Below are 20,085 nucleotides of genomic sequence, written 5' to 3'. Positions count from 1 at the left end.
ATAAAAATAGATGACAATGGGAAGGGGTATAATATACAATAGAAGGGAAAAATTGAATTTGATTAAAATTAGAGATGAGAATGAAGGGTAATATTGGTTTTTTTAAAAAAAAATAGATGAGGAATAAATATGGCAAAAAGGAAATATAGAAATTGTAAATTTAATTGAAATGACTAAACACTTTAAATTTGTGAACCAGCCAAATACTCTGTTCAAAGAAAATACACTGTATGTTTGTATGTATGTTTGTCTAAAAAAATAAAAAAAAATTTAAAAAAAGAACCACCAAAAAAGGTAGGCGTGTCTTATACTCCGAAAATACAGTATGTTGTTTTGGACAATCAACTATAAATCAATGAACAAGTATGTGTTTGACTCATTTGTTTAATTGGGTTCTGTTTATCTAGTTTCAAGGCTTGTATAGGGAACAGATTACATTTAGATCATATTTATCCAGAAAGAACAAAAATTCAAAAGGGCTCACAAACTTTAAGGACCACTGTATGAACAATATAAAAACGACAACAAAATTATAGCTTTAAAAAATTCTAGGCAGTAAGCTTTATAAATCCCACATAAAAGTTATATACTTGAAATGTAATATTTAGAAGATTAGCATGAGTGAATCCATGTGCACATAAACACATATACCATTGTTATTGATGTAGCCTACAAATGTCAAAAGTAAGTCCATTAAGTTTATTTTTATAATTTGCTTTATTTGCCATTGCCTACCACCTCTGCTCGTCATACCCTGATCTGCCTACTACATTTGTTATAAACCTCGTTTACCTATTGCAATAGACTGAGTTCTAGTTCCGCCTTAGGCTGAAAAGCCAGCTGGGCCAGTCACTCTTTATCACTCCAACCCACCTCACTTTGTGGTTATTGTGGAGAATATAGAAGAAAAGGGTATGAGGTATGTTCACCCCTTGAAATTTATAAGAATATCAAAGGTGGGATATAAATAAACAATAATACACTGATACATAACATCTGAGCTTCTTGGGAAGAACTTGATGCATATGAAAGCTAATATCAGCTGAAGAACTGAGAGCTGTGACTTCCACTGCTGTGAACAGATAATAATAATATCCCAAATTCTTTGATATGATCCCCACACTGCTGAAAGCAATGTGGTTTCTCGAGTTCAGGTTTAACATGTAATATAAATCCGATTGCTGTGGTTTGTAAACCATCATTTATAACAATGAATGAAGCCAGTTGCACCATAATATAGCTACCCTTCTCAATATATATTTTTAAAAGACCAATAATATTTCAAAGCCCGGAGAAACTGTAAAATAAAACATGATTTATATAAAATAAGATTATTCAATGATAGCTTAGCAGTGGTTCTAGCTATAAAAAAGGTAGCCAAATAGGTAAATGGCAACAAAGGGATTGTATTTGTTGACTGTGACAAATAAGGAAGAGAATAATGAATACAAGTTAATCTCTTAACTGTGAAAACCTGTCCACTTACCTGAAAATGGATGAATTCCACTTTGAGGAGTTGAAAGATCAGATGTAGCACCTGGGACATAACGACCAGTACCTTAAAAACAAAACAGTAACAAATAAAGGTATATTCACAAAGCTTACATAGACATTTATAATAGAAGCTTTATATATATATATATATATATATATATATATATATATATATATATATATATATATATAGAGAGAGAGAGAGAGAGAGAGAGAGAGAGAGAGAGAGAGGGAGGGAGGGAGGGAGGGAGGGAGGGAGGGAGGGAGGGAGGGAGGGGAGGGAGAGACAGAGACAGAGACATTCAATTTTGACCCCCCAAAAAATCAAATCCATATTTCATTCTTAATACAGTCATCTAAGTTTGTTGTACTTTCTAGACTATGAGTTCTAGTCCATCTCTCAGCCCAACTCACCTCACAGGGTTGTTGCGGTCAGGAAAATAGGAACAGGAAGGAGTATTTATTTTTTATTTATTTATTAATTTAATTTGTATACCACCCTTCTCCCAGAGGGGACTCAGGGCGGTGAACAGCCAAAATTAAAAAATATACAAATACAAAAGTTAAGATAATTAAAAAAGAATTAAATCATTAGCTTCCCAATTTAAAATCCCCAAATTCATAAAATTTAAAATCCCAATTAAAAACCATTTAGGTTAGGCCGGCTTGGTGGAATAAAAACGTCTTCAGGGCTTTACGGAAGGTACGGACGTCCGGGATCAATCGTATTCCAGGAGGCAGCTCATTCCACAGGGCGGGTGCCCCCACAGAGAAGGCTCTCCCCCTGGGGGCCACCAGCCGACATTGCCTGACCGACGGCACCCTGAGGAGGCCCTCTCTGTGAGAGCGTATTGGCCGGTGGGAGGTTATCGGTAGCAGCAGGCGGTCTCGCAAATATCCTGGCCCTAAGCCATGGAGCGCTTTAAAGATGAGAACCAAAACCTTAAAGCGCACCCGGAAGACCACCGGGAGCCAATGCAGCTCACACAGGAGAGGTGTTACGTGGAAGCGCCATGTCGCTCCCATAATCACCCGCGCGGCCGCATTCTGCACCAGCTGGAGCCTCCGGGTGCTCCTCAGGGAGCCCCATGTAGAGAGCGTTGCAGTAGTCCAAGCGTGACATGACCAGGGCATGAGTGACCGTGCACAAGGAGTCCCGATCCAGAAAGGGGCGCAACTGGCGTATCAGGCGAACCTGATAAAAAGCCCCCCTGGCCACGGCCGTCATATGCTCTTCTAAAGACAGCCGTGTGTCCAGGATACCCAAGTTGCGAGCCCACTCTGTGGGGGTCAGTGACTCGCCAATAGCCAGCAATGGCACCAGCTGGCTATATCGGGACGCCGGTATCCACTAGGTACTAGGTATAATCACCGCCTTATTTATAAAAATAATTAAGACGGGATAAAAATAAAACAAATAACACCACCAACTGGCAGTAACTTCTGAATAATATAAGGAACAGCCTATTGACTGATATAAATGAAAGAGGTATGAAGTGAAAACAAAGCAAGCAACAACAAAAAAGAGAACAGCAGCAAACAATTCTCATTCCCTTGGTTAATACTGTATTTATAGCCTAGTACACCTATTGATAGGCACAATTACAATAACGCCACTAGATGGCAGTCAAGAACCTAATTAAATTTAAAAGCTAAAAAAACGGCCAAGAATTTACTAAAATCTTGCAGGATCTACAGAAGACCTCATAAGGTTTGAGCTATTTACAAAAGCTTGTGGCTCCCGCCCTTTGGAACATCATCCCCTGAAAATCAGATTGGTTTCTGGCCCTGAAAATATAGTTCTGCCCAGAAATGGGATTCAAATCCCGGCGCTACTGGTAACACACGAGCGTGCGGCCCTTCTGCACATGCGCAGAGCGTTTTTGATGACGTCTGGGTGGGTGGGTGGAGCCTCCTGCCGCCACTGGTTCGCCTGAACTGGGGTGAGCCAGTAGAAACCCACCCCTGGTTCTGCCACAGGCATGGGGACTCAGGAATGTGGTAAAGCTTGTGCTGTGTTGATTATTATTGATGGATGTTAAGACTACTACAGCTATGAATTTGGTTGCATGGTTTTTTGTATTGTTTTTATTTTTCTTATATTGTTTTGGTCTTTTAGATTGTTTTTTTATTTGTGAGCTGCCCAGAGTAATGTATTTGAGTAATGAAGTTGTAATGAAATTGAAATAATCAATAAATACATAATAAATATCTAAACATTATACCTGATGTACCATGTGTAATTGTACATGTGTCTGAAAACACCGATTCCTGGCACATTTCTATCTACATTTTTAAGCTGAATATAGGATAATAGTGTTATTCATAAATATGAGGACGAAATATAATCCATTATCTTTTCTGACTTCAGTTACATTAATTTGCATCTGAAGGTATAAAACACTGCTTTATTAGGATGGGTTTCAGCTGCTCAAATTGTATACATTCATGCACACATTTAGCAGTATAGTCTCTTCCTTTTTTGTCAGGAACGTTTGTCTGACTCCAAATGCATGGAGTCAACACTGTATTTTTCATATTGTGAGCCATTTTTTTTAGTGACTTGGAATAGAACCATACCTGTAAATGGATCTGTGGCAAGTCTTTCATTAGATTCTGAGGAAGAACCTGGAACATAGCGACCACTGCCTGTGAAAAGATGTACCCAACCGAAGAAAGAGGTCATTATCATATTGAATGATTGATCATGTACTACCAAGCTAGCATCAATTCTTTTTTTCTTTTTTTGTAATAAGTTTTTATTTTATTTTATAACATACAAAAATTCCAATTTCAATTGGACAGTGTGTTGTCTGGGTGCAAGTCATTTTAGGAAATAATAAAGTGTTTACAACAATATTCATTGCATTAATATCAATTATAATATTAGTAATAATCACCATATTTGTTTAACCAAGTTAGTATACCTTCCTTATATCACTAATCCTTCCATAATCCTTCCCTGTTTCTAGCTCCTGTTTTTATCAGCTAACCATTGATAAAATAAGTCCAAAGTCAAGAAATATTCAGGTTTTTTCCTTAATTGTCAGTTTTACTTATCCATTTCTTCACATTCTAACATTTTTCTAATCAGATCTTCATCTATTGGGATCTTTTCACTTTTCCATTGTTGTGCAAATACTATTCTAGCTGCAGTCAATACATGTAAAATCAAATATACACTCCCTTTGTTGTACTTGTCTGGTAAAATGCCCAACAAAAATGTCTCTGGTTTCAAATCTATATGTTGTTTTATCATTTTTTCCAGCCATAGATGTATTTTTGTCCAATATTTTTTCACTTTTTTACATGTCCACCACATAGGATAGTACAAACCACGTGTCTGGTGGCATTTCCAACATTCTGCAGATTTATCCTTCAACATCCTTGCTAAACTTGAGGGCAGAAAATGCCATCTATAAAGCATTTTATGAATATTTTCTTTGTATGCAGTAGACATTGTTAATTTATAATTTCTATGCTAGCATCAATTCTTAATGGCCACAAATTATGAACTATTTTGAGATAGTCTATCTTCAACATAATCCTTCAGGTCTTCCAATGAAGCATCTTATCTCTCCCTTAATTCCTCTTGCTGCTGGTCATCAACTTTTTCTCATGCCCGCATCATAAACTACATATGAGAGCAGGATCTTCATGCACAATATGTCCAAAATATTATCTTCATTGGTGTCTTGTATGTTCTATTATCTGATTGTTTTAATTAGCCAGGGCACTATATATTTCATAAAAGACATATTTTACATTAGTGCACTTTCTTTTGCAATATTTTATCATCAGAGGTGGTATGGCTTGATTGGTTCAATCTAGAACAGGGTAATTTATAATAAAAAGTGTTATACTAGTTTTCTTTTTGTTTGTCCCTTGTTATGAAAATCAAGGTAATTGAATTTTTTGGCTGCTAAATTCTGACTACACACTTTGTAGAGTCTCCAGCAGGCACATATTTAGGGCTACACAGACAGTGAAATGGTTAATATTTTTGATTAAGACCAAGAAGTATAGGTTTAAGCCCATATTATTTTATAAAGTTTGAGGCATCATTTTATTTTCAGGAAATCGCTGCTTGGTCAGGTCTGGATTGAAATTTGAACAAATTAGTGCTGGCTGAACATGGCTGAAGCAAAAGAATGCCAAGATCTGCATTGCATATATAAAAACGAGTCAGAGTTATAACTCTGTCATGCTTTTTCCAGCAGTTCAATTTTTTCCTTACCTGTGAAAGGATCTGAAAAGTTAGCCTCTGTGTGTCCCAGCGTTTGCCCTTTGGTGTTATCTATTATGAACTTGGCCACTTGATCCAGGAACATGGGATTCAGATCATTCTTTTGCAGGAAGTTGTATGCTGTCAGCCATGGATCGTCAGTAATACTATATGGCAGCTTATAAGAGGGGCCACCTTCATTTACGTCAATAGTGAAAACATAGTCGTATTCCTTTCAACGGAAGTCAAAATAGAAACAATGATTTTCCTATATTTTCCTTCAAAGCACACAGATGAGTACACTGAACAATTAGTCATTTAGGAAAAATGATTTACCTTTCCTTCAAACAAAACTTTTCCAGATGTCTCCTGGGTAGCTCCAGATGAGCCAACAACATCTCCAATTTTGATCCACTTGCCTTCACTACTGCTCCATTGGTAGGCTTCAACTTTTCCATCGTCTTTAATAAGTCTCGTTTGCCCATCTCTTGTACCTTAAAATGTATAGAAAAGAACATTCACTGTATGACCATAGAAAATAATTTAAGAACCAACATGTTTTCCTGCATTAAAATGTGATAATTCTGGAAGGTTTGTCTTACCCTAAAATATAGTAACATGTATAATTTGCCTTAGACTCTACTCATTCATATCTTCCTACTATGTATACCTCCTAGCTTGGCTTACAAATTGGTCTAAATCAGCCTTTCTCCATTAGGGTTGAGGTTACTAGTGATTCCACAAGATGTCAAGATAAAAAAAATGTATACTTTTTGAACTTTGCAGAATGCCACCACTTGCATTGGTGGAAATTCTTACCTGTTATTGTTATAAACATTGTAAAATGTGGATTAGAAGTTAATTGTATAGTGACATTTTTGTAAAAAAATTTCCAGTATTATGGAGGAGCTCTCTTGAGGTCTAAAGATTATTTCAAGGGTTCCTCTGGAGTAAAAAAAAAGCTGAGAAAACCTGCCCTAAATTAAAATTTATCTTGCACAGTATAGTGTGAACATGTTTCAGGGTAAAGTGTTGGTTATGCCTCTGGTATACCCGCCAATAAATGTGATTTTGTACCATTTGTACTGTAGAGAATGCTGTTAATGTACAACTAAGCCTTGTAACTTACTCTATACCCTCTTTAGAAGAAACCATTATACGAAAGCCCTGATTGACCAAAGACCAAATAGTTCTCAGTGCCTATGGGCCCATACTGAAGTGCCATATATGTTGTTGTGGATGCATATGGGGAGGGAGGAAACCATAGATTGGTTACAGTTTTCTTTTTGAATGTAAAAGGCACACCAATACCACTGTTGACTGCAACAGATAACAAATAAATAACCGGCAAAGAGCATAATTTAATAACTCGGCAAAACTGGCCCACAGCAAACCATGTCATAACTCACTAACTCGCTTAGCGGCCAGTTGTAAGTAGAGGACTACCTGTATTCATGCCTTTTGATTTCCTTGACTATTTCTTACTCCTTTTTTTTTTTGCATTCTGCATGTTGCTTATATCAAAACAAAACACTCCTGTGATCGTATTCAGATGTCTGTAAGAATTCTGTCATAAGGAGTTCCAATAAAATTCACTGATTCATCTTCCCAGAGTTTAAGGCTTTAAGGCTTCTAATATAAAGTAGCATGCTTAATGCAAACATTTGATGTAATGTTTATGACAAACCCTTGATTATTCATCAACTAAAGGCAGCTTTAAAAGCAAATAAATACGTATGTACAAAGTGCTACACAATTAGCCAAATATAATGCATGCATATATAATATTAAGTTTGTGAAAATGTAACTGAACATGACTGATTTGAAATCAAATTGGAATTTGTGGCACATTCTCTTGTCACAAATTGGAACTTGTGTAAGAGACTCTCAGGAGTATAAGTTTCCACATGTCTCTAATCCTACACAACTGACATGTATCACAAAATACTTCCTACTTCAAAAATGTATGTATGCAAATGCACAAATCATCTTGGATCGGTCTACATGGGGAGGGAGGAGGAGACCATCTATTCCATTTCTGTAAACTAAAAAAATAGCAGCCAGTTATAGAAATTAAAACCATTAAAGTGTATAAGACATGCTTTACAATTTAGCTTTATATGTAAATTGTGTTCCAATAGGTTGTTCAACATGCCACAACTCAAAACAAATTGTGGGTTTGCCACAATCTGTGAACTGAGATATAGACTCCAAAGAATAAAGATTTAATTGTTTCTATTGAGACTGGTTGCAGCATCTTTTAAACATTAGCTGAATAATAACTCTAACTTACTAAACAATTGCTTAAATAGTAGGCAATCATGCAGCAGCAGCAAAGAAACCAACAAGGCAGTAAAGAAATAAAAAGTTAAGTTCCCATTTTTAAATAAAATATATTTAAGACTGAATACTTTACTAGAGTTAAATTGGTTCCATCAAAACTAAAGATAAGAAAGAAGAACAGAACAAATCAGAAAGACTAAACAAAACTAAATTTCAAGAATAGCAACCTTGCTATCCTTGTTTTATTTTTCTATAAACATGCTTAAGTTTCCAGTCTGCTGTAACTCTGTATATGCTGGATTACAAAGAAGCTCTCTTCCAACTAGCTGTGTACACATAATGGAGAGAATGGTATTACCATAGCTAGGCAAAAAATAATAAAAATAATAATAAAGCCTTGATCTCATTATCTTGTAATAGTGTTGACAAATAATAATGACAAATCCAGACTTAAATGAATTCAGAGATTTTATTTCAAGGATCGAAAGCTATTTTGTTATCTGACCTTTCTTAAACTAAGGGGCTATTCCCTAAATTTTGAACTCAGCATGTGAAAGTTACCTCTAAATGCATTCAGTTGATCACATTTCTATTTATTTTTTATTCCATCATTCAGCACTTCACTATAGCATACAACAGTGCCATACCAGGTTCATCCAGATGTTCTCTACCAGGAAGCTCATCAGCATTGATGTCCCCTAGGTCACCAGTTTTAGACTCAATGGTTGCTTGAGAAAGCTCATTTTCGAAAGCACGAATCTCCTCCAGGCTGGCTGTGCGCTCCAAAGATTCTGTGAACACTCTGATAATTCCATCACTGAAGGAAGAGTCAAAATTGTTCTGGTTATCCAACAAAGTAGTTTCCATCATTAGTTTTCCATTTACTGCTATGTTTGTGTCTAAAAGGTCCAGCTCACAAAGAACGCAATCTTAAGATTTTTTTTCCCCAATGAATTCAAAATAAGGCAATGAAATATCATAGAGACTGGCTTATTTTAACATTTCAGTCTACTTTTTAAAAACATGGAAACATTAGATTCCATGAACCCAACGATGTGTCCTAAAGTCACAAAACAAAAAAATCATTAAAAAAAAACCCCTGTGTTCAATGACTTCTTTGATTAATATAGTTTGAACTAGAATGAATTCAGAATAGCTGGTAGAATATCTCTAAGAACTTTGCTGGTTCAACTATAGAAAAATTTTCTCCAGTATTTAGAGTTCACTACCTTTGAATATTGAGTTTCTGTTTTAAATTGGGATGATCAATGGCTATTATAGAGTTATTAATTACTTAGGGAAAAAAGGAAGAAGGCTAAGGCATGGTGCATTTTTCAAATACAAAATATCAGCAGGCAGTGCCTACTACTAATTTGCTCTTTAGGAATTACTGTCCATTCTGCTGGCCACTGAACTTTCTCAGCAGTTTACAATTAAAACTTAATTTAAAATCAAACAAAGTAATTAAAATAAACCTAATAAAAACAGGCAAAGTACATAAAATAATTAGATGTAACAATCACCAATTTTTTTAAAAAAATTAAAAAAAATAAAGATATTGGGGCCCTCAATATGGGTTGGGGCATATTCAAAAGAACTATGGTAGCAACAGAGAAGGCCCAGTGCCAATCTATTGCCAGAAATTCTCATGGCGACTATAGGTGAACCTCCCCAGATGATCCCTGCAAAAGTGAAAAGTTCGCAGAAAAGGGACATTCTTTCCAATGGCTTGAAGGCTTTCAACACTTTGGGTTTTGGCCAGAACCAAACTGACAGTCTGTGGAGTGCTTTAAAGCCCGTGCATAATATGGCCTCTCTGTTTCGTTCCAGACCAACCTGGCTGCTGAGCTTTGTACCGGAGGAAGTTTCCAGATTAGATATAGAGGTAGCCCCATACAGAGTGCATTACCATTATCAAGCCTGGTGGCTGCCAGCACACACATCACAGTTTTGACATCATTTTTTTCCAGAAAAATCTGATATCAACTGAAATTGATCAAAGGCATTCCTGGCGGTTGCATCAAACTGGGAAACCAGAGAAATTTGGGTCTAGAAGCACCTCCAGACTGCGTACCAGCTCTTTCTGGGAGAGGATAATTCCATTCAGAACAGACATATTTACACCTCTCTGGAATTATGGTCCCTCACAATGAGCATCTCCATCTTGTTTGGATTCAGTTTCAATTTATGCTATTCTTCATTCAGCACATTATTGAGAGCCACACCATTTCCTGAAGATGTTATTGAAAAAAACTGGGACGTCAGTAGTCTATTGCAGGGGTCTCTAACCTTGGGAACTTTAAGATTTGTGGACTTCAACTCCCAGAGTTCCTCAACCAGCGAGCCAGCTGAGGAACTCTGGGAGTTGAAGTCCACAAGTCTTAAAGTTCCCAAGGTTAGAGACCCCTGGTCTATTGGTGGCATCTACTTCCAAACTTCCTGATAATCTTCTCTAGGAACAGCATCAAACACCTCATCTGTACATTTTATCATGGAGCCCCGCTGAAGGTATGATCCTTACCAGTGTGGGATTCAAAATTTTTTACTACCGATTCTGTGGGCTTGGCTTGGTGGGCGTGGCTTGGTTTGGTGGGCGTGGCAGGGGAAGGATACTGTAAAATCTCCATTCCCACCCCATTCCAGGGGAAGGATACTGCAAAATCCCCATTTCCTCCCAATCACCTGGGACTCGGGAAGCAGAGAATAGATGGGGGCGGGGCCAGCCACAGGTGGTATTTACCGGTTCGCCGAGCTATTCAATATTTCAGAACTGGTCAGAACCTGCTGTATACTACCTCTGGTCCTTACCCTCATGTCACCCATTCAGTGATTACACAAAAGGGCCCCCAACACCCTTAATTACTGCCTTGAAACAGCCAATAGCTGGATAACACCACTCCCAGGGAAGGGCCCTCTAGCTGGTACTTAATTACCAGCTATGAAACCCCTGCCTCAAAGTCAAGCAGGTTGCTGTCCAAGTGATGGGAGAGGAAGGGAGTGAATGTGGTTCTGGAAAAAAATGATGTGATGTCTTCTGTTTCACGTGATACTTTGCTGCTAAACTTCGCCTTGCTGTTTAAAACTCACACGCTCCCCAATGTATTTTAAACTCTCACTTAATGTGATACTGTACTTATTTTCATATTGTAAGTTTCACTTATTCCTGCTGCAATACGACTGAAGCTCGAAACTTCAGTTTTAGAATATTGGAAGCTTACCATAGTAGCTGAAATAGTGACCATAGTGACTGAACTCTGACAAATTGTGACTCTTCTTATTTATGGCTTCTTGAAGCCAGTTTAGTTGATCTCATTAATCAAAAATGGAAACAGAAGCTTCCAAACACTTCTCACAGCCAAACTAACTAAGAGGACAGAGTGTAAACCTAACTATGCTAAGGATCATGAAGTGATACATAACTGCAGCCAGTATTAGTAAATACAGCAAATTATTTAATTACATTGTATAAAACTGATAAATCTTGTTCTTGCCTAGTGCTGTTACTAATTTATCTATTTGGGTGGCCAGATACCTTGTTCCAACCACAAGATCTCCATTGTCTAAAATACAGCAACACCAAACAGACTGAGCTGGAAGCCTGATTGTTTGTACACAATCTCCTTTTCTCCAAATTCTGAGTGATCGATCTTCACCACTTGTAACAAAATCTGTAACGAGGCAACAAAGCATGACTATATAAAATAACTCAATTTAACAGTTGCATTATGTCCATATGAACATTAACATATTGCAGATGTACGATAATCCCACCTTAATATTTTCTCATTTGAAGCTGTGATTTCCTACACTGTGTACAATGGCGTACATACCACAACACCATTATACAATCAGGAGCATTTGTTCTCTTACAGTTAGATTTACATAGTGGGTATAATGTGTTTGAAAGCATGACCAAATCCCTTCACCTAGCAGCAACTGCTGTACTACACATATTAGAAGAGGTTCTCTGCAGCAAAGTATTAGGAACAAAATTCACCACAATTGAAGCAGCACTGCACAAAAGAAGTTCTTTGGAGCCAAGCTATTAACCTGAACAAATTCAGGGAAAACTACCAAGAAATCTGATAATTAAACCACACCAAGCTTGCTTAGCTAAAACGAAATTTGTTGGTATCGTATTGCATGAGAATGAAGTATAGCATCAATTATTAGGCCTCTAACTTAAATGCCTGCTTAGAGAAACCTTCAAGGACTGTGCTATGCTATGCTATGCTATGCTATACACATTAACATTAGTATGAGCCCAACATTTCTGTTGCTAACGAAACGTTTGTTAAGTGAATTTTGCCCCATTTTACAACCTTTGCTGCCACAGTTGTTAAGTGAATCACTGTAGTGGTTAAGTCAGTATGGTGATGTTAAGTGAAACTGACTTCCCCATTTGCTTGTCAGAAGATCGCAAAAGGGGATCACATCACCCATTGCAACGGTCATAAATATGAATCAATTGCCAAGCGTCCGAATTTTGATCACGTGACCATGGGGATGTTGCAATCATTGTTAAGTGTGAAAAAATGGTCATGTCTCTTTTTCAATGCCATTGTAACTTTGAACGGTCACTAAAGGAACTGTTGTAAATCGAGGATTACCTGTAATTCTATAGTATAGAATTTTATCAATCTTATCAAGAAGGAATGAAAGATGTCTGTCAACAGTCATCATTAACATACTATACATATAGTATTAGTATTAGTATTAGTATTAGTATTAGTATAGTATAGTATAGTATAGTATAGTATAGTATAGTATAGTATAGTATAGTATAGTATAGTATGAAAGAAGATGTCTAACAGTCATCATTAACTGTTTTTATTTATAAATATATAGCAGTCCTTTGTGAATTATTAGCTCAGGTGAGTCAAACAAAAGGTGAATTATTAGCTCAGAAGAGGTAAATGAAAGGACTAGACAAACCCAGACAGCACACTGTGAACACTGCTAGGGCTCACACGTTAAACTGATTTATGATCTATTTATTTATCTGTAGCACAACTGGTTGAATAAATCATGATGACATAGTTCACACAACATTAAATCATAATCACTGTGCTCCCAAACTGCTAAATTAAAATCAAACCGCATTATTACTTGGCATTATGTATTCATTCCTCAAACTCTCCCACTACAACTCTTGCTGCTTCAGAGTTTGTGACAGGTGGCCAGGAATGTCCCGGCAGATGGAAGAATTCATATTATATTAAGTAATAAACTTGAACTATTATTCTAATGCTAGGGAAAGAACCGAGATTTTATTCAATAGTAATTCTATCCTAACGGTGACAATAATCTAGAAAATAAAATAATGATGTCGCCATTTGTAAAAGGAAAAAAAAAGGTGGAGAGAGTTATTTTGCAGCCCATGTCTTACCTTTACTTTCAGGGAAGACAGAAATACAATATATATAATTGGTGTGGCCATAATAAACTTGAAGACATTCACCAGATGTATGCCATCTTCGAATGCTGGCATCGTTTGCACAGGAAAGAAATTCTGTTTCACTTAAAATAGCTAGGCCTCTTACACAGTCTTCATGTCCTTTGAGGGGAAAAAAAGATTTGATAGATTAGAAATCCATTTCTTTGATAACTTGTTCAAAAGTATATATTCTCCCTATAAAAGAGCCATGCCCCTGTGTTCAGCCCTACAAAGAAGGCGTGACTCTTTTAAACGACAGTAAGCAAGCTTTGTAACCCGGTTTACAGTAATTGCCATCAGTGTTCTTGCTTTCCTGATCATTTGGTGAGATCAGTCTTTTAAATACAGACAATATCCATAATATATGGTATATAAAATCAATATTGCTATTCTACCTGAGTTTTCTCTGACACTAGAAGCTAAGTTGGCACATAAGCTGCAGTTAAATGGAGAACCATATACTAATGTATTATGTATACTACATGCATCTATGATGCAATTTAATACATGGAAAAGTATTTTTACTGATACAAAAATTACAGCAGTCCTTTCAACATGGGCATTTACGGTATATATTTTTTCCATATATTAATATAGATTGGAGTCTCTTCATACTCAAAATACCCAGCTAAAGCCACACTGGCTCATGAAAATATCAACAACATTGGACTATTTCTAAAACTTAAAGAAGACTTGCATTAAGTTGTAAATAGCAATACTGTACAACTTTTTATTATAAATGAACACAGAGGAAGAAGTTTTCTTGCTTCTTTCTTTTGGCAAGAAAAACTAGTTTAAAAGTTGACCAATAACTCATATTAAGAATCAATGCTGAAAATCAGATGTAAACTTCTATTATTGTATGGTGATTATGACTCCCTCCTCAGAATAATTCACAATTTTTGATATTTTGATAGATTCCAAGTATTAAGCATAGTCAAGAAGAACATATGCTTCTTAACACACAGCATTAAGTTCAATCCATCCCTGCAGCTTTCTATCCAAAATGTGGCAATAACAGAATAACAGAACATGCCCAAACTATAATTGGCATCTCCAACAGAAAGTCAACAGTCCTTAACCATTATCAATCATAGAGTAGAGTAGAGTAGAGTAGAGTAGAGTAGAGTAGAGTAGAGTAGAGTAGAATAGAATAGAATAGAATAGAATAGAATAGAATAGAATAGAATAGAATAGAATAGAATAGAATAGAATAGAATAGAATAGAATAGAATAGAATAACAGAGTTGGAAGGGACCTTGGAGGTCTTCTACACCACTTCAGACAAAGGGTTATCCAACATCTTCTTAAAAACTTCCAATGTTGGAGCATTCACAACTTCTGAAAGCAAGTTGTTCCACTGATTAATTGTTCTGTCAGGAAATTTCTCCTTAGTTCTAAGTTGCTTCTCTCCTTGATTAGTTTCCACCCATTGCTTCTTGTCCTGCCCTCATGTGCTTTGGAGAATAGCTTGACTACCTTGTGGCAGCCTCTGAGATATTGGAACACTGCTATCATGTTTCCCCTAAGTCCTTCTTTTCATTAAACTAGACATACCCAGTTCCTGCAACCATTCTTCATATATTTGAGCCTCCAGTCCCCTTATCTTTGTTGTTCTTCTCTGCACTCTTTCTAGAGTCTCAACATCTTGTTTACATCATGGTGTCCAAAACTGGATGCAGTATTCCAAGTGTGGCCTTACCAAGGCATTATAAAATGGTATTAACACTTCACGTGATCTTGATTCTATCCCCGTTTATGCAGCCTAAAACTGTATTGGCTTTTTTGGCAGCTGCTGCTCACTACTGGCTCATATTTAAATGGTTGTCCACTAGGACTCCAAGATCCCTCTCACAGTTACTACTACTGAGCAAGGTACCACATATCCTGTACCTGTGCATTTGAGTTCTCATAGAATTTTTTTTTTTTTTAAGATCTTTGCATGGTAATCTAATATATGATAGTAGAAAACTATTTTCATGTTATTTAAAATAACTTGTTAACTAGTCTACCAGGGTAGGTCAAACTCAATATTTGACAGGTTGCAATAACTAATTATTATCATCAACTTTTTCCAGCTTCCTATAAAAGGCATTACTGCCTTAGGGAGATTTTTTGCCGGCCACTAGGGAGCTTCTAAAGCAGCAACAACAGCTTGAACCAAACAGACTAAATAACAAGTAATCAAGGTGAATAAACCACCAAGAAGTATTCTTGGTGATTTTTTTTAAAAAATGGAACAGTTTAAAAATAGTTTTTCTCAGCATTCCTTGTCAGAACCCTGATTACATTGATAGAGATATTGATTAAGCTACACAAAAGGCAAATCAGAATTTTAAACTACAGAAACTGAATGTAAACTAACTCACAATAGAGCGGTTAAAGGACCTTCTATGCATCACTGCAAGGAAGTATTTTAAATTTATCTTTTAAATTTTATGTCATATACCACTCCTCATATGTTAATTGTGATGCTTCGGACATCAATAACAACAACAACAAAAAAAAACCCTGCAAGGAAAAACAATAGTTCTTCTTTTCCTCCTGTGGTCATATAAAAAAGTGAGAATTAATAGCTTTCGCCAGCAATCTAATGCAAAATACAGAAAGGAACAGTCATCTTCCCCTAATAAGCCTGCCCAAAAACACAGGATATAAAATAACAGAAACAACTGGTGTGTCCCATTGATTGAAGTTCTATACAAGGTAGTCCTTTATTTACAACCAGAATTGGGACCAGAATTTCTGTTGTTAAGCAAGACGGTTGTTAAGTGAGTTGTGCCTGATTTTATGATCTTTTTTTTTTTTTGGCCATGGTTCTTAAGCAAATCGCTGTAGTTGTTATGTGAATCATGTGCTCATTAAGTGAATCCTGCTATCCCCATTGACTTTGCTTGTTAGAAGCTGGTTGAGAAAGTTGCAAATGGCAGCCACCTGACCCTGGGACACTGCAACTGTCATAAACAGATGCTGGTTGCTAAGCACCCAAATTTTAATCATGTGGTTGTGGGGATACTGCAACAATCGTTAAGTGGGAGGACTGGTTGTAAATCCCTTTTTCTTTCAGCGCTGTTGTAACTTTAATCGGTCACTAAATAAACACTTGTAAATCAAGGACTACTTGTATTAGAGCCAAATATCTGGTTTAACTGGTCAAGTAACTTTCATTTCTTCTTATCCCTATTAACTTTCCCTAAGATTATTCAGATACCTTACCAGAAAATCCTACCACCTGGTACCTTGGAAGCATGCTTTTTCCGTGGTTGCCCCTACTTTATGGAACAGCAATTGTCCTGCAATTTGGCAGCCCATTCTTTTAGCCTTTTGGAAGACCATCCAGACCTGTCTTTTTACTCAGGCGATGGGATGGAATGGGAAGAATAAACTAAGGATAATTGAATTTTGCTGTGAGGCATCCTAAGGGGGTGATTAAACTGCAGATGAGGTGAAGAATCCAGCTCTGAATCCAAGTGCTGAAGAAGCTTCTTGGGTGAAAAGTGAAACGTCTTCAAATGAAAACCAGAAAGTCCAGTTGCCTCTTGAAAAAGTACCTTTGGGACAACCATGACCTGGATGACTAAGACTCTCCATAGACATTAAGATGCAGAGTTTTGGGTTTTTTAAAATCATTTTACTGCTTTATGATTTATAGTCACTAGTTTTATTGCTGCTATGAACCAACCAGAGTTGATTGGTAACATAAACAGCCATATCAATTTTTTAAATAAATTGCTTTCTCCACCATGTACTTACTTTCATTTCTTTCTGTTAGAAACATCCTGTATGATACCAACTGCCTCCCCTCCCAATATGGAAAGACAGCTTAAATTGATCAATTTTAGAAAGGAAGGTGTTAACTTCTAATATCTGAGACTTTTCCATAATGGAGCATCATTCATAGGAAACTTTGCTGATAGAATAATTAGCTAATAGAATAAATTTGCCTGTTGCTGGGATGTCAGGCCCAGACCCTTTACAAAACAGAGACTTCAGAGATGAATAATTGTCATTCTAGTGGCAAAGTCAAACACAGAATATCCTTCCACAATAGTAGAAAGGGCTAGAAATCTTTAGATTTCTTTAGACATCTTTAGATTTTAACCAAAGCTGTTTATTCATTTTCAATAAAACTCCAAACTTTTTTAAAAATAATTTTTCCCAAATGTGCATACAGACTTCGGCTAAATACAATTTAATTTTACCATAGCTCACAATATTTAAGATAAGCTAGTTATCCCAAGGAAAAACATTTTTCTAGTGCCAGTCACCTATTTTAACATTTTTCTATTCTCTGTTCTAACAGTGTATTAACAAACAATACATGAATTGCAAATAAGCTTATTCGGGCAGTAGGCTAACTACATTCAATGGAAATATTATCCTCATATGAAAGGACTCAGAAGTGAATTCTTGGGTTAAACTCACTTATGTGAGAAGATACTTTGTTAAACTCTAAACTTTGTTAGACTTTTTTTCTGTAAATGTAACTCAGTGCTATCAATTCACTCATCAATCAAATGGACCCAATTATTTTCTTGCGCCTTATTCATTAAATGTAAAAAGCTTTTTTGATAACCCAATCAAGATTGTTTACAGTGCTTGTACTGTAAAAATCAAACATTGATATGACCAGTAGACCAAAGTCTCAACTGAAATACAGTATTTCTCAAGAATAAACAAAAGCTGAACCAGACTAGCAAAATAAAATATTCTGATGCTTGTATTTATTAACAAAACAAGATTTTTTTTCCTTTCTGTATCTCAACATTCAGGGTAGGGAAGAGTATCCATTTTTGCATACAAAAAGAAGTTTCTCACAATTTTGTATTTAGAAACTGTACAGGCGATTACCTACCAGTAAATGTTCTCTCGCATCTACCTGCCTTCCACAGTTTAATAGTTTTATCAGCTGAACCAGTCAACATCAAACCTTGTTCAGGTAGTATCTTCACAGCCCAGACTGCTGCAGTGTGGCCCTATAAAAAAAGGATATTTTCTCTGCCAGAGCCCATCTGTGTTTTCTGAAGCGTGCACATACACACACACATTATCTGTTGGTTCACTAATGGCAGCTTCCATACCTGTAACATCATCATGCATTTATCATTTAACCAGACTTTAGCTGTAGTGTCCCATGAGCCACTAAGAAGGGTGCCAAATTTTCCAGAGGAGAGGCTGCAAACTAGAAAAGAAAACAAAATCAGCATTGTCGAACTTAGAAATAGTGTTGATATGCTAGCAATCAGGAACAGCTTAGATGCAGCTTTTCAGATAACTACTGCAATCCTAAAGATACACTGGAACAAAATCCCATATTCTGATTTTCATAATTATTTCATTTATGAAGTAGCAATAAAAATTATGCTAAACCATCATGGAAACTACAGCCAAATTAAATACGTAAACAAGCAACATCCTTTCCATACAGCTATTAACACTCTGTGTTAGTTTCCTCTGGCCTCAATATTTGTTATCACTCTTTCTCTCATTCCTACAAATTACTGAATTCAAACTGCCTTTTCCCCTTCCTTAAACATGTTGCTCTGGATTTTTCTAAGTAGAAATGTAAATGTAAAGATGCACTACATAGTGATGGAACTTATGGTCATAGGCAAAATGAAGTATCATTATAACATTGTTAGCTTAGCCATTCCCTAAGTATTTGCCCTATTTACAAGGCTAAACTGACAAATGTAAAATCCTTTATAAAACTATAGATAGTAATATAAAATTTTGTATAAAGTACAAATTAATATTGACTTGTATAAATATTTAGCTTTGTTCAACTCAGAGCATCATAAAATGTGACTGGCACATTCATAATAATTCCCTGCCAAATGAATTATTAATTCAGAATAAGACAAAGCAACGTAAATTTAAATATTTCTAACAAAATATGTTTATCTGTATATAACAGCTGCTAAGACAACTTATGCCCTTTTACTGGAAATCACATATAAATTGCTTAATTGTATGGTTAAAACAGATTTTTCTTACCAGTATCTTTATGACCTTTAAGGATATACAGTGGTGTAGGCTTGTCCAAAGTGAAGATACAAATATTGCTGTCATTACCACCAGTAGCAATTAATCCACGGGGGTAAAGGTCACTTGGAGGGATGACACACACACAAGAAACGAAATTGGAATGGCCGCTCAAGCAGTGCATTTCATGAAATCCTCTGTTTGGACTAAAAATAAATACCAAATTTACAACCAAAATCAGATCAACAAATCAAATAAAACTTCTAGGTATTAATATATTGAAGAGATTAGAGAAACCTTTTGAGACAGAAAATTAAAATACAGTATACTTTATTAACGTGTCATAGTTCCTATTTTCTCTGCAATCCAAGAATACAATTTTCTTTGTAAATCCTAACGCTTTTGGAATACATTTGAAATGGAAACAATCTAAAACACGGGTGTAAAACGCATGGCGTCACGTTGCTGTCACGTGACATTTCACAACGGTTTTCCCCTTTACGGAGCTGGGATAGGCATGGCCTGCGCGTGATGCATCTGGCCTGCAGGCCGCCAGTTTGACACCCGATTATAAACAGATGAACATTGGATTTAATTTGTTGTTTTTTAAATGAGCTATGGAATCCCCCAGGATTTTCAATTGAGTTCCAGCTAGAGGTAT

At 36.3% G+C, this 20,085-nt stretch overlaps 1 protein-coding gene across 2 annotated transcripts in view; it reads right to left on the bottom strand.

Moving 5' to 3' along the window:
• Positions 1–20,085, bottom strand: part of PLAA (phospholipase A2 activating protein) — a 30,620-nt gene that overhangs the window by 8,332 nt on the left and 2,203 nt on the right. For both annotated transcript variants that reach the window (XM_070935516.1, XM_070935517.1), the window contains 10 exons: positions 19,437–19,630; positions 18,521–18,621; positions 18,295–18,415; positions 13,392–13,559; positions 11,535–11,670; positions 8,650–8,819; positions 6,056–6,213; positions 5,732–5,951; positions 4,075–4,143; positions 1,487–1,558 (listed from right to left, as the gene is read on the bottom strand). In XM_070935516.1, the coding sequence (XP_070791617.1) occupies positions 1,487–1,558; positions 4,075–4,143; positions 5,732–5,951; positions 6,056–6,213; positions 8,650–8,819; positions 11,535–11,670; positions 13,392–13,559; positions 18,295–18,415; positions 18,521–18,621; positions 19,437–19,630 (1,409 nt within the window). The remainder of the gene's footprint in view (positions 1–1,486; positions 1,559–4,074; positions 4,144–5,731; positions 5,952–6,055; positions 6,214–8,649; positions 8,820–11,534; positions 11,671–13,391; positions 13,560–18,294; positions 18,416–18,520; positions 18,622–19,436; positions 19,631–20,085) is intronic.

This window comes from Pituophis catenifer, unplaced genomic scaffold, assembly GCF_029215685.1.
Source record: "Pituophis catenifer annectens isolate HBS135680 unplaced genomic scaffold, rPitCat1.0.hap2 SCAF_2, whole genome shotgun sequence".
NCBI classification, from domain to species: domain Eukaryota; kingdom Metazoa; phylum Chordata; class Lepidosauria; order Squamata; family Colubridae; genus Pituophis; species Pituophis catenifer.
This window is presented reverse-complemented; position numbering and strand designations above follow the sequence as displayed.